Raw genomic sequence first — 14,551 nt, forward strand, 5'->3', positions numbered from 1 at the left:
TCTTCACAGAATGTTTTGAAGATTGTCCATAATCATCATTGTAGAAACTGTCCAAACAGTGGAGGCATTTGTATTGATCAGTCAGCCCACAACAGTAGAGGAAACTGGCCTTGTTTGACTTTTTCTTCTCACAAAGTAATAGATTCTGCTTTGAAGTGTGATCTCCTCGTATTTTAAAATATAGATTCATTTTGGGAAATATGTTTATTGGCTTTCTTTCAAAGCACAGGATGAGATGATCAATATCAATCTCATGTGATTAAGTAGCATAAAGACTGGAAGCAGAGGAGTTATTTCCTAGTAACTGAGACTGGACCTGAGAATGAATGAATGGGATCCGAATTATATCCGGTCTAATCAGGCCTGTTAGTGTCCTGTTGTACTGCTGCAGGTCTCTGGTCTGTGTGTCAAACTGAGTGGATCCATCAGACTCTCCGTCAGCTTTGATCATGATATACATCGTCATAAACACAAGACAATTCTTTTCTTCTTTGTGAGGCAGAAGGAGAGTGTGAGTCTTTTTCCACCCTGGCTGCTTGTTAGTTGGTGGAGCACCATGCTGCTGACAGTGTTGCTGTTGTCTGTCTGTTTGGGTCATTTTGGATCTAATTATCGGCAGGTCTATTCACAGTGGGATTGAGTAACCTCAGGACCCTTCTGGATCAGTATCCTTTTTTGGAAGATTAATTTATGCACATCTGACATGTGTCTGTATCAAATCAAGTCAGAAATTTTAGACCAGTGAAGACCTTTACAATATGCTACTTAACACAATGTTAATGATGACAACATTATTTAACGGGGCACTCCGCCAGTTTTACACATAAAGGTGACATTACTAGTAATAGTTAGTACGACTTATCCTGTGAAAACAGCTGCATAATGTCTTCTGTGGTTTTGGAGAAACTGATGCGGTATGATCTGATGACATCATCAAGGTTATCTCAGCTATGGCCTGGAAACAAATGTATAGCACAACAGACATCTTTCAAACTGGAAATAGAAGGTTGTGGGTGTTTACCAGGCAGGGAGGGTCTAATGAAGAGATGCCACTGAGTTGCCTTATGGGAAATGTAGGATCCATATCTCAGCCTCTGCCACTTTGATTTTGACCATTCTTGTTTTCCCTTTGTCCCAGCTTTATAGAAGTGCAATACTAAACCTGTGGAGTACACCTTTAAGTGTGATAGGCGATCTGGCCTATGAGGTAGGAATGCATGACTGGCATAGTAATCACAGTGCAACAGTGCACTTAAAGTTTTGAGAAAAAACAAAAAGTTAATGTATTCCAAATCACACTTGTACATATTTTGATAAAAGCATAAAGATAAAATAAATATTTTATATATCTTTAAATACTTAAACAGTTTTTTTTCCTACAGAGACACGAGTGTCTAACTAAATGTTTTGAACTGTCATAATGAGTGTGGACAGCCCCTACAACACGTTCATATTTTCAAAAATACAATGTGACAATTCATTCCACACAGCAACTAGGAATGCCTAAATTCACTTTAACCATTCAAATCAAATATAAAATTAACACTAATATTTATTCAACAAGAATCTAGCACAATAATATGTTGAAATAATATGACAAATTGTGAGTTACTGTTACGGAGAATTTTCAGAAGGGAGACAAGACGCACTGCTCTTTGAACTTTTTAAATACCTCATTTATATTTTAATGTCTGAGTATGAATTTCCTTTATTTTCATTTCTTTTTTTCGAGTAATGAATAACCAGGGCAAAACCTTTCATGAAGGCTATCACGTTGGACAGCTTTGCTGTTCGATGGGCAATACAGTAATCTGGATAGTTTTCATTTAGACAGTATCATACTATGAGTAATGACATCACATACTGTTCTTCATGTAGAACACAGTTTTTACACGTGTAAAAATCTAATTCAATATCACACAGATGGGTGGAGTTTTAATTTAATGCAAGGATTATACGGTTTAGAATTTTAACTTTTACAACCGGTTCGTCTATTTGGCCTACTCCCATTAGCCTATCTTTTTTTTTCTACAAAGTGCACCGTGACGGGCGGTAACAATGACATCCAATAGGCTACCTAAGTTGAGATTTACTGAAATAAAATGATGCTTCGAAACGCCGATTTTACTAGAAGAGCATAGCAAGACCTAGAAGACCGCGTATCAAATTGTGCTAGGTGTAATTTTTCCTAATAGGCAAATCATTCTTAAATTGTCAGATTTTTAAGGAGGTTTGGCGCTGCGCTCCCTACGTGATGGTAAAGTAAGCGCATAAAGCACTGGTTGTGTCCGAAAAGGATCTGCTATGAATTTCCATATTAACGCGGATCATTAACGTCGCTAGCAGTCTATTGTAGTACTATTACTGTTTAACAAAACATCCCGTTTAGTAGCCTTGAGGTGGGAAAGCCAGAAAGCCGTGTCTTACGCTGCCCGTGCGCGCGACCAGCCTGCCGTCCAAGCGCTATAGTAGGCTATTTCTGTTTAATTGAAGAAAATACATGACACCGACATAAAACTTACCATGTCTGCCACAGTACGATCAAAGAGACCAACACAGACATGTAATGTGAGCCCCATCGTCGTCTCATTGCTGAAGCCTGAAAACAAGACGGGAAACGCTTTCAGAGCGCGTAATTACACGGCAGAACGGCACAAAGCACCTTACAGATGTTGCAATTAAACAGACCCCACACAGATATCTGTCTCCACAAAGACACAGGTCTAGTCTTCTCACAGTGGGGTTCTGTTTAGTCCAGCATCCAAGTCTCTGCAGCCAAACTCCCCATCCAGAAACTGCATGGCAGCTTACAGCTCATTTTGTGAAAAACGCGTCCAATTTAGTGTAATCTGTCGAAACATAGTTGCTGCCTACCTGAAACGCGACAGGTGTCCTCTGGGTTGCCACGAGAGACTGGATACTGAGTGAACACACTGGAGATGAACAAGCCTTTGGCGGAGAATGAGATGAGTAAGCCAAAGAGATGAAGGTGGTTACTGTCCGTCCATTCTGTCAGCTCCTCCAACAGGGAGTCCCCACAGCTCACCCACAGACTAACCTGAGAGCTAACTGTACAGCGAGCAGCGCTCTGCTGTAGCACATCTGTCTGATGGATAAATACTGAGGCGGAGAGTTCCGTTCATTTCCTGGTAAGATATTAATTAGTGCGCACAACTGCGCACATGCATATCAACCGTGCGCTATCACTGGCAGTTACACTGACTTAAATCACTGTAAGTCAGTGTAGTTAGTTAAATGTTAAAGGCAGCAAGAAAAAAATAAAAAGCCTTGGCAAAAAACAAAAACAAAAACATACAGTTCAGGTTCTGGATAATCATATTTTAAAAAAATTCCATTCCTTAATAATAATGCAACAGTTTTATGTATTGGGGGGATGACATTTTTTCAGTTTCCAAACACTGGCCCATGCATGTGCTACAAACTGGAACTAATTCTCAGTGCAATTTGACCAAAGTCTGCATCTCCAAAAAACCAAGCCAAATCTGACAACCATGTATGAGCCAGCTTACATGAACTCTTCTGATAGAAGACACAGCCAAATGCATTCAGCAAAACACAGCTGCACACTTTGTAGCCTTCACTTTACCCCTGAAAATGTTTTCAGGGTGAAGACTTGGTCTAAGGTCAGGAGTATGCTATAGGGTTAGGGCTGGTGGGTTAGGATTTAGGGGTTAGGGGTAAGTCTCCAGGAAATGAATGTAAGTCAATGTGATATCCCCTACACAAACATGAATTTTCTGATGAATGAGTAATATAAGGCAGGAGGCACCCTGGTTGTCTGTTCCTCTTATTCCAAACCACTGCTGTTTTTTTGTTGTTTTTTTTACACGAGAGCCAAAGGACAACAGCCACAAGTGAAACAGAGAGCAACTGCTATTTCCACAGTGAAAACCTGTATTGTTTGAAGATACTTTTTGAAAGAAGAAAAAGGAGCAGGAGATGTATTGTAGAGGCACAAAGACCTGAAAGGTCGTAAATGTCTCAAGTAATAGTCCCTGATGGCAGCAACATTCACAAACAAGAACTCTTCACTTTTTAAAATCACACAGGAAGGTATATAGAGTCCTAGCAGTGCAGCTATCCCTTGCCTGCAGGGCTTTGGTGTCAGTAAAAATATTCCAAGATCTGATGCTAACATACAGTATGTCAGGGGTTGGCTGCAAGCAAAGAACAATACATTGCTATCAGATCAAAATAATGTACCTGCAAAAGGTCAAGTGCTCAGAAATGTAGAAATCCAGCCATCTTCAGGGGTACAGCTTTGCATCTTTGACATTAAATAGAAACCAGAGGGATAAGCTTTTTATTTACAAAAACATCACCTGAGCCTCCAAATAAGGAAGAATAAAAGCCTAAGGTTCTGTTATAGGGTGCATGTTTAATATGAAAGTGCTGGATGGAACAAACAATACACTGACAGGTTTGCTATTCTTACTAGTTGTGGAGTATAAAGATAGAATCTGTCCTTAAAGGGGACCTATTATGCTTTTCCTTATTTTCAGTCACATATATAATGTTGCTGGATGTTCATATTAAACATGGCCACAGTGTCAAACAATGAGGAAAACGCATATAGAAGTAATCCTTGTGAGAAAAAAGCACCAGTTTCAGACTGCTCTGAATGCTTAGTTTCCTAAGTTTTTCTCTATTTTCAGCTCAAGTCGACGTCAACTCATGACCGATTTCATTATATGGTCATCTGCTCCACACACAATGCACGAGTTCACTGTTCCGCTTTGCAAACATTTTGGCATTTTTCCATTGTTTTGGGGGTAGTCATGCCAAGCCATGACTCAAGTCGAGCTGGCGGGCTGTGAATGTTTTTCCATTAGACAGCGGTGCAAAGTAAAATAAATAGTTTACCTGTTGGAGGTGTGCTGGTGGGCTGTTTCTGCTTGTACTATTCCTCCCTGCATTATTTCGAACTGATCCGCTCCAAATATCCCCATATGTTGATGTGTTGACCGGGTTTTAGCGCTGGTAATGAAGCTCTGCTAATTCTATGAGGAACATATTTCATTTCCTGTGAATTCTTCACAATAAAAGTCTCCCGTTATTTAGTAATTTAAAAGCTTTTAATATGAAGCAGTGAAGCAGGAAATGTTGGGTTTGCATTGGTGGTAACTTAAGACGACTCAGACACAGTTGCCCCTTGGCAGTCTTCTAGAAAGCTGGCCAATTAGAGCAGAGTGGGCTCATTGGGAGGGGGGCCTTAAAGAGACAGGAACTGAGACTGCCTGTTAGAGATAGAAGCTGAACTGAGGGGATGCATGAACGGCCAGTATGAGATAAATAAGGAGTTTTTTGAACTGTGAATCATGCAAAGCTACTCTAGTGGAGTCCCAGAATTAAAATATAGAGCTGGAAATGAGCATAATAGGAGGATTTATAAAGCATTAGCTGTTTCATTGTAGCTTTGCAGTTTATGAACATAGCTGCTGTAGCTACATGTAGATGACGGAAGTACCCTCTAACCATGTCCAAAAGCAGAAGTGTTTGCGCAAAAAATGCCATGCTGCTCCAAGAATTCTGTTTTTTGCAGGTTTTTATAGTTTCAATGCAATGACTTGTAAGAAATGGGGATAGTGACACAAACTTTTGGACAGTCTTGCCTCAAAGGCATATGTCGAACACACAAAAAAGAGACACATGTACTGTAGTTGTGTGAAGAATTAAACATGAGATATGATGGGGCTTCCACTTACAGCATCAGTCAAAAGTTTTGACTCACTTTCCCACTCTCTTGAATGAGAAAGTGTGTCCAAACTTTCAACTGGTACAGAATAGGATACATGTGAACTTCTAATTCTCCTTTTTTCATTTTTGAATAGGAGACTAATGCTTGCCATGCAATCACTGTTTTTATGTTCTTTGAGCAGTGATCATGGGGAGCAGATTTGCAGAGGAGATGCCTTTGTTAGCTGTGTGTTACTGAAAAGCAGCATATTTTTCCAAAATATTTTCATCATTATTGTTTCTGTAACCGGAGATATACTCATTTGTGGAGATGATCTGAATGCCCATCTGAACCCTGAATTAGATTCTTCTAAATTATGTATTCACCAAATACCATCAATTGTTAGAAGAATACATTACCTGATGTAAGAAATAGGGATTGTAGATATATGGAGGGACATCCCCACAAATTGAGACTGTACATACTACTCTCACCCCCATGTAGTTTACTCCAGAATTGACTATTTCAGTTACTCTCTGTTTATGTAAACTACATAAACCTACTATTTGGAGACTCAACTCAAGTATATTGAACAGTCCACAAATTAAAGAACAAATTAAGACAGAGATTCAGCTGTATATGAAACAAAATAATAACAGGGAGGTGAATCCATCCATGCTATAGGATGCTGATAGGGCAGTGCTGAGAGGGAAGATTACTGCAGTCTCTTCTTTTCTGAAGAAACAAAGACAGCAGAAGTTGTTTAATCTGCAGTCTCAACTAAAATGTCTAGAAAAAGAACATCAACAGAAAATGGACCAGGATTTTCTTCAAGATATCAAAAGAGTTAGAAATGAGATTGATAATTTACATACCCAAGACTTAGAAAAGAAGATCATACTTTTGAAACATTATGAAGCAACACTATGAAGCTCTTGGCAAGGAAGTTGCAAAAACAGGAGGCAGATCCCACTATCTATAAGATGCGTGATCCAATAACTAAAATAAGTCATTACAAGTTACAGGGAATTCAAAGGTTATTTGAATCTTATTACAAACGACTTCATGCTAAACGAAAGAGCAATGATATGGGGATATAGATTATTTTTTTACATTCAGTGAGTCTTCCCTCAATCACTGTAGTACAAAATGACTTTTGACTTAAGTCAAAAATAACAGTAGAGGAGCTACATGAGGCCATTGCTAAACTTAAACCAAACAAATCTAGTGACCCAGACTGATTGAACTCAGAATGGTATCAAATATTTAAAGAACAACTTACACCAGGCTTGCTCTCAGCATGTAACTGGGTATTAGAAAATACCATCTTGGAGAGAAGCCATAATATCAGTGATCCCGAAACTTGAATGTGGCAATTATAGACCAATTTCTGTCCTCAACACGGACTATAAGCTGTATGCATCTATAATGGCAAGTTCACATGACCAGTTTCATTAGGGAAAGACAGACTCAGGACAATATACAGAGGACCTGTACATGTTATGAGATACATCCAAACACATAAAATTGGTGCAGTTACTTAAGGGTTGGATGCTGAAAAATCTTTTGATTTGGTGCATTGGTCATACTTGTGCAAGGTTTTAGGAAAATGTAGGTTTCATGATAATATTATTGATATAATTAATGATCTATACGATAAGCCATCTGCTAGAATTAAAATGAATGGGAATTTAACAAATAGTTTCACTCTTGAGAGGGGGTGCCATCAGAGGTGTGTCTGTTCTCCACTCCTCTTCACATTGTTCATTGAACCACTCAGCCAATGGATTAAACAGACCAATAGCATCAAGAGAGTAAACATAGCAGGGTTTGAACATAAAATTGCCCTTTTTGCTGATGTCTTTCTTTATTTGAGTGACCCCTCCTCCTCTCTCCTCAATTTAATGACTTTCTTACTAGTATTTGGACCTTTGTCAGGGTATAAAATAAATGTGTGTGTGTATATATATATATATATATATATATATATATATATATATATATATATGTTTTATTTTGCTTTGTACATTTTTTTTCTTACAGTTTGTGCTTATATATTTACAAAAATATATGAATGAGTAATGATGAGAAGGTCTATGGTGTAAAAACTTAATGACTAGTTCAGTTGAAGCATACAAAGCCTTTAGCTTCAATGTCCATCCTCTTACGTAGTCTACACAGAACACTATTTTTATGCAAAAATGGAAGTTTTAGTCAGGTAGATTAAGGGAAGTTGAAGAGTCACAGAAGACATTAGAATTCACCCTCCTTCATAATCACAGCAGATTAGGCAATCTGGCCAACTTTTTTGCTGAACAACATTTTTGTGCCAGAGCCCTCTGCGTGGCAACCCCACTGCTGAAAGGACTATATTTTTTCACCTAGCGCTAATGTTGGTCTGAACACAGCCTTATCAAGGTCCAGATTGCAGTGGTAGCAGGTTAAACAAGATCCCTCTCCCCATCCACATCCTCCAGCTTGAAGGATGAGCACAGCCATCCTGTGAAGAAAACTCATTTTGGCTACTTGTATCTGTGATTTTATTCTCTCAGTTTTTAACCAAAGCTGTAGATGAAGGTTGGGACATAGATCGACTAGTAAATCAAGAGAATTGCCATCACCTTCCAACCAACAACGCCATCTATACATCTGCAACTGGAGAGATAAAATATGCTGAAATTAGGTAGCTTCACGAGTGGCAAAGGCTAACTTGCATTTGTCTTTTAGAGCAATGGCTATTAACAAGCTAAGTTTGATCTGAGGATGGAATTAGAGGGAATGGAAAACGGTTCCTTCACAAATTCAATGACAACCTGCCAGTTAGTTTTAGGTTTTTCTTTTTCTTTTCTTTTCTTTTCTTGCCATTAACTGTCTAGATGTTTTGTTCTGGATCAAAGTGTATGAACAGGTGACTTTGCCATCCTTCTGCTCTGCTGCTACAGGTGCAAAGACAGTTAGTGCTGTGCCTTTTCTTGCATGGGACCAAGAGTCATGAAAGGTCACTATGGGTGGAGAAAGTAAGCACAATGGCAACTCACACTAATGCCAAGGCTGCTGTCAACTCACAAACCCATGCAGTAATGCAATAATGGGTGTGGCACAATATATCTTGATTGGAAGAGTGTGTTGACAGTTTCTGGCTTCTTGTAGCAGTACATTCAGTCTCCTGCTGGTGCTGATGACTGTTAGCACTCTGGACAGCACTTTCCCTGGCTTTGTTAGGGTAAAGCTGTTCTCAGTTACAGTGACCTGAACAGGAAAAGTATAATGTACAGACGTGTGACAAATTAAAGGAAAAACCTGAATAAATGAGTGGAGAAATATAACGAATGCAGATGCTTCCACACAGGTACACAGCATGGTACCATTAAGCAACTAACATCCAATCATGCTCTGTGGCATGTATAAAATGCTGAGCAGGCCCAATTGATTTTGATTTTATATCGAGATGGCAGAAGGAAAAGGGATTTTGAAAGAGTTTTCATTGTTGGAGCACGGATGGCAGGAGCTTCAGTCACAAAGACTGCTCAACTGGCTGGTGTTTCAATAGAAACAATGACTAAAGTGACATCTGCATTTAGATCATGAGAAAGACATCAGGAAACAGGGTTGTAAATTGTAGTCGACAGTGCACTTTTGATAACTGCGATGCTCGTGCATTATTGCGATATGTAAGGAAAAACAGAAGAACAACTCTTCTTCAGGTGACTGAGAATGTGATCAGATCAGATAAGAATATGACAAGACTGTGTCAGCAAGAACAGTCCATCGACAATTACATGGAGAGGGATACTATAATACGGTTGCAGTGCATAGACCCCTCATTACAAAGATGAATGCACATTTGAGAGTTCAGTGGTGCAAAAACCATAGGCACTGGTCTACAGAGATATGGAAAAAAGTGATATGGTCAGATGTATGTCATATATATATATATATAGCAGGTGTGTACCTGTGTACCAAAAACACAGAAAACACAAGTAGGCTCAAGAAAGCCCTAAATTCCAGCAGGCTAAATGCAAACAACTGGGCTGCAAGACAACCCAAGACATGCAAACTCCCAAAGTCCAAAACATAGAATATCATCCATACCCAAAAACTGATACGTCACCTCTTACAGTGTGAATTGAATGAAAAGCATTAAATGTGGAGGCTCAGAGAAACCAGCCCAAAGCACATTCTCTGGTTGTAAAACAAACAAACTCATTCTGAACCAGGTGAAGGCAAAAGTATTTCAGATTTCACTTCAGTTCTGTATGTTCCACCAATCGAGCATATTTATTATGGACTAGGCAGTAAAATGTCTGGACAAAGGTTCATTAGTACAGTATCTCAAGTGGTCCTTTAATATAATCTGCAACGTATCTTATCCGTCCTTCCATTCAGTCCAGTTCAACAAACAGGGAAAAGGTCTGAGGACATCTGGTAGACTGATGGAGGGACATAGAGCCAGACTGGGACAGAGTAGTGATTGAATGAGATGAAGTGGGAGGTGGGAGGAGAGACTAGACCAAAGTGACAGCCATGAATGCACCTGACTCAGTCTCATCACTAACTACAGTAAATTTCCAATAAAATTTAGAATTCAGTGCTATAACATCATTTACGTCTATCTGCACTAATCAATATTTTTATATGAAAATAAACTATATGGAAAATTAAATTATTTATTTACTGCTATTTATTTTACAACTCATCATTTCTGACTCACAAACTCTACTCTCATCAATTTTGTTTCCAGCTGCAGCAGGCAGCTGTTTCCTGAGAAAAAGCTCTGTACACTACCTGCTCAGCACCAAATGGCAACAGACACAGTTAGAGACTAGCTGGTGAACATAATGTAACATTTAGCTGCTAAAGAGACAGATATTTTCCTCAGGAGCTGTTAGTAAGCAAAAAAGAATGAATATTGGACTTATATTAATCAGGCAACCAGAAACACCACTCGAAGTGAAAGCTAATGTTGTTCTGTGTCTGCTGGATGTGTAAAAAGGCAACTGTTTGCAAACACTTTTGCCATATTAACTTAATATGTCAATATAATTGGTTCCACTGGTCCCATGTGGTCAAAAAAAAATATTTAATTAAACAATTTGAATATTTCTTCAACTACTGCCCACTCCAACTGTATATGTTTATCAGTAGGCTACTGAGAATTTTTACATCCACAGCACTTTATGTCTTGGACCTACTGTATATGTCTCAAGTAAAGTAATGATATTTCTGATATCCATCAACCACCAACCATCAACCATAACACTTTTTTTTCTTTAAATGCTTTTTAAATCAAATCCTACAACATCTGTGTCAGGCTCTTGGGTAGCTGTTTCATAGAGGGCACAAACACCAACCATGGTGCTCTACTTATAGCTGAACTTGGCAGCCAGATGAGTTGTGACAGGTTCAGTCCAGTATGAAGAATTCCACCTGAGGCTATCTGGAGACCTCCATCTTGGGATCAGCCTGACCCTGGAAGTCTCTAGAATGCTGGGTTAATGACACAAGGCTGCTGGAGATTTCTGCACATTCATAGGCAACCCTTAGCTCAGAATTGACTACAGTGCTTTGGTAAAGTGTAACCTGCTGATCTTTCAAGATCACAGGATGGTCATAAAGAGGGTTAGACTTCCAGAGATCCAGTATTTCTTATGCTGATGTGTTGGAGAGGAGCTCAGTGTCTACTGAAAAAGCAGATTCCAACACAATGCTCTTGAATTCAAGACATTTATTTAGTGTATCACGCTAACATTTCACACAATGAAGAAGGTCTTCAGAAGAATTGCCTAAGATGATTTCAAGCCTGTTGTGACAGGCTTGGATGGTAGTATATTGTATTGCCCCATGTGGCAGCAACAAGTAAAAGTTTTAAGAGAACTGCCATTTGCTAAAGGGCAACTGGAGTTAAGGAGGTATAAAATAAATAAATTACAAAAACACTTACTGCTTCAGTCATGGGGATAGTTTTATGCACATGAGCTTTTTGTTATCAACCAATCAGATGGAAAAAAGAAAAGCAACAATGAATTGATTGTCTCACATACATCATTCATCAGTGATTCCCAAAACTGTTATAAATGACTGTCACAAAAACTATTCATATGAGAGTTTCCTGATCAGCCACATGGTTATGGTTTGGTTAAGTTCAGGCAACTGTTTGGTTGAAGTCAGAAACAGATTGTGGTGATGTTTGAGATTCTAGTCAATTACCCTACCCTATGCAATGGGAGAGGAAGCCGAAGACAATGAATTGACAAGTGCTTGTCACTCAAGGTTTGTGATCCTCAAGATGGCATGTGCCAGACAGCCAGGAGGAAAGAGAGAAGGAGGATCAAAGAACACAGTGGAGTGAAGCTCAGTAGACCAACAGAGGTAGTCCAGAAGTGAGATGTCCCCTCCCAGCCCCTAGGACGCCACAAGACAGCAATGCAGGGATACCCCAGCAACAGTGCAACCATTGCTGTCAGCTGTAAAATGTTAAAGCTACCACCACTCAAAAAGTGGAGTTTGACACTAGAAGGCTGTTTTCACTTCCATCTGCTAAAGGGGGAAAGTTTGTCTGTAACATTTTTTTTATATATCTTAAAACATGTCTGGAGGGGATCTTCAAGCCCATTCACCACAGGTTTAGGTAACTGAGGGTTAGGGTTGTTGACTGTTGACAGTGTTAACTGTTCTACCAAGTCAACACCAGTGTAGACTGTTGGTAGGAGACTGGATGTAAACAGCAGTTGTCAGTGTTAAACCCTAGAGGTATGACAACGTCTTGCTACTTTCCCCATTGCTTCTTGTAAATGTACATGTCATTTTAAGTAATTGACAAAATGACCATAGCTGTCTCTACATTTCAAATTCATCATACCATCATATCACTCAGATATTGTAAATTTCTAAACAAATGTCATCCCAAAGTAGCTACTGATGAGTAGGAAAACAAAGACAGTGTAGATATTTTCAGACCCAGAATCCTGTTCAGAGGACAGTTGACAGAAAATTCTGGTATTTTTCAACCTTGCACCTGGCTTTCCCATAAATGTGGCCACTGTGACTCATGCTAGCTTTGCACTCACCAGCTCCACTGCAGAGATTCAGGGAAAGAAGGACTTGTGCAACATTATAGGTAAGCTGCATGAGTCTCCCGCTGCTTTCCAAATAAATATGTTTTTTTTTTACATCAAAATCATTTTAAACACTTGCCTCTGAGACTGACCAAATGTAAACACTTAAAGTAGCCACCTGTAACAGCCACTGTGGCTGACTGCATTGCAATCTACATCTGGGCCAACTTGCCCACTGACCTGACAGCCCTGCCATGTTCATATGTGCACCATGATTTGTTTACAGGTGTGAAGCTGTGGATCACCATCCATTTACCATGTGTTTGTGCTACACAAGTATTAGCAAACAACATCAAATGGTTCAATCCATATCCACGCACCAAGGCATCACAGGACACAAGGAATGTATGTATTTGATGTGGAAGCCAAAAGCTTGTGCATACATGCAATTTAGTAGTGGTTTAGTAGTAGTTCAGTATTAAGGGCTCAGCATACAGTACATACAATGTACATGTTTAACATCCATGTCGACAGCCCCCAGGACAAAGGGACTAAAGAACTGTGTTGTGTTCTTGATAGCTATGGACTGACTCAGCATGTGACAGAGCCCACACACAACAAGGGGCACACTCTGGACTTAATCATCTCCAGGGTCTGAACATTTTTAAGGTTATGGTGACTGATGTTGCTCTCTCTGATCATTCCTGTATTTTCTTTGAAAGTACTATCTCCATGCACACAAATATTCAAACAGAGGTAATCACAAAACAGTAACACCAGGGAAATATTTATTCAAGCTTCCTCGTCCACACCCATCCTCTCTTGGGTCTCAGTCAATGAGCTTGTAGATCATTTCAATTCTAAAATTACAAATGTTATTGATGCCATTGCGCCCACTAAAATGAAGGTTGTCTCTGGTAAGAAAGAAAAATGCCACATTACTCAGAATAGAAAAAAGAGAGTGCCGCAAAGCTGAACGCAGGTGGTGAAAGACAAATCTCCAGGTTCATTATGACTATAAAGAACTATCTATAAAGAGAGACTTTGCATTTACAATTTGGAACTGAGAAATGCAAGGCAGCTCTTCTTCCCTGACATCATTGCCAAAAACAATAATAATGCGTGTACCTTGTTTGCTACTGTCAACAGGCTAACAAACTCTCCTGTGTCAGTAGCCTCTGAACTTCTGTCTACCAGGGCCTGCAATGAATTTACCTCCTTCTTCACAGACAAAATTCAGAAAATTAGACAAGCAGTCAATGCCTCCATATGAGATACAGGATATGCGTTGTCCCTGTGTCCACCTAAAATAAATTCAAGTAATATGACACAATTTGATCCTATCAACCAGAAAAACTTGAGGACATTTTACGAGATCTGAAATCCTCCACCTGCTGCCTTGATATTCATTCTGCCTAGAGGCTTTTCCAAAAATGTTTCAAATTGCATGGCCTCAGATCTTCTACAAATTGTCAACATGTCTCTTTTCTTAGGTTTATTTCCACAGGCCCTGAAAACTTCAGTCATCAAGCCACTTTTAAAAAAGAACAAGCTAGACATGTCACTAATGAACAATTATAGGCCCATATCAAACCTCCCGTTTTTAAGTAAAATTATTGAAAAAGCTGCTTTTCAAGAGCTGAACAACTGTTTTGATGTCTTCCAGCCAGAATTTTGACCACACCACAACTCTGAGACTGCTCCTGTCTTCAATGACATCCACTTAAATACAGACTGTGGCAAAATTTCAGTATTAGTATTATTGGATCTCAGTGCTGCATTCAACACAGTTCACCGT

The 14,551-nt window shown here is 39.3% G+C and overlaps 1 protein-coding gene across 1 annotated transcript in view; it reads right to left on the bottom strand.

The window, feature by feature from the left end:
- gabra2a (gamma-aminobutyric acid type A receptor subunit alpha2a) overlaps window positions 1-3,494 on the bottom strand; it is a 56,859-nt gene extending 53,365 nt beyond the window's left edge. The window contains exons 1-2 of the mRNA XM_067614665.1: window positions 2,875-3,494; window positions 2,523-2,599 (exon numbers count right to left, since the gene is read on the bottom strand). Of these exons, the coding sequence (XP_067470766.1) occupies window positions 2,523-2,590 (68 nt within the window). The 5' untranslated portion in view covers window positions 2,591-2,599; window positions 2,875-3,494. The remainder of the gene's footprint in view (window positions 1-2,522; window positions 2,600-2,874) is intronic.
- Window positions 3,495-14,551: the final 11,057 nt, after the last annotated feature.

The sequence above is a fragment of the Thunnus thynnus genome, chromosome 16, assembly GCF_963924715.1.
Source record: "Thunnus thynnus chromosome 16, fThuThy2.1, whole genome shotgun sequence".
Taxonomy (NCBI): Eukaryota; Metazoa; Chordata; class Actinopteri; order Scombriformes; family Scombridae; genus Thunnus; species Thunnus thynnus.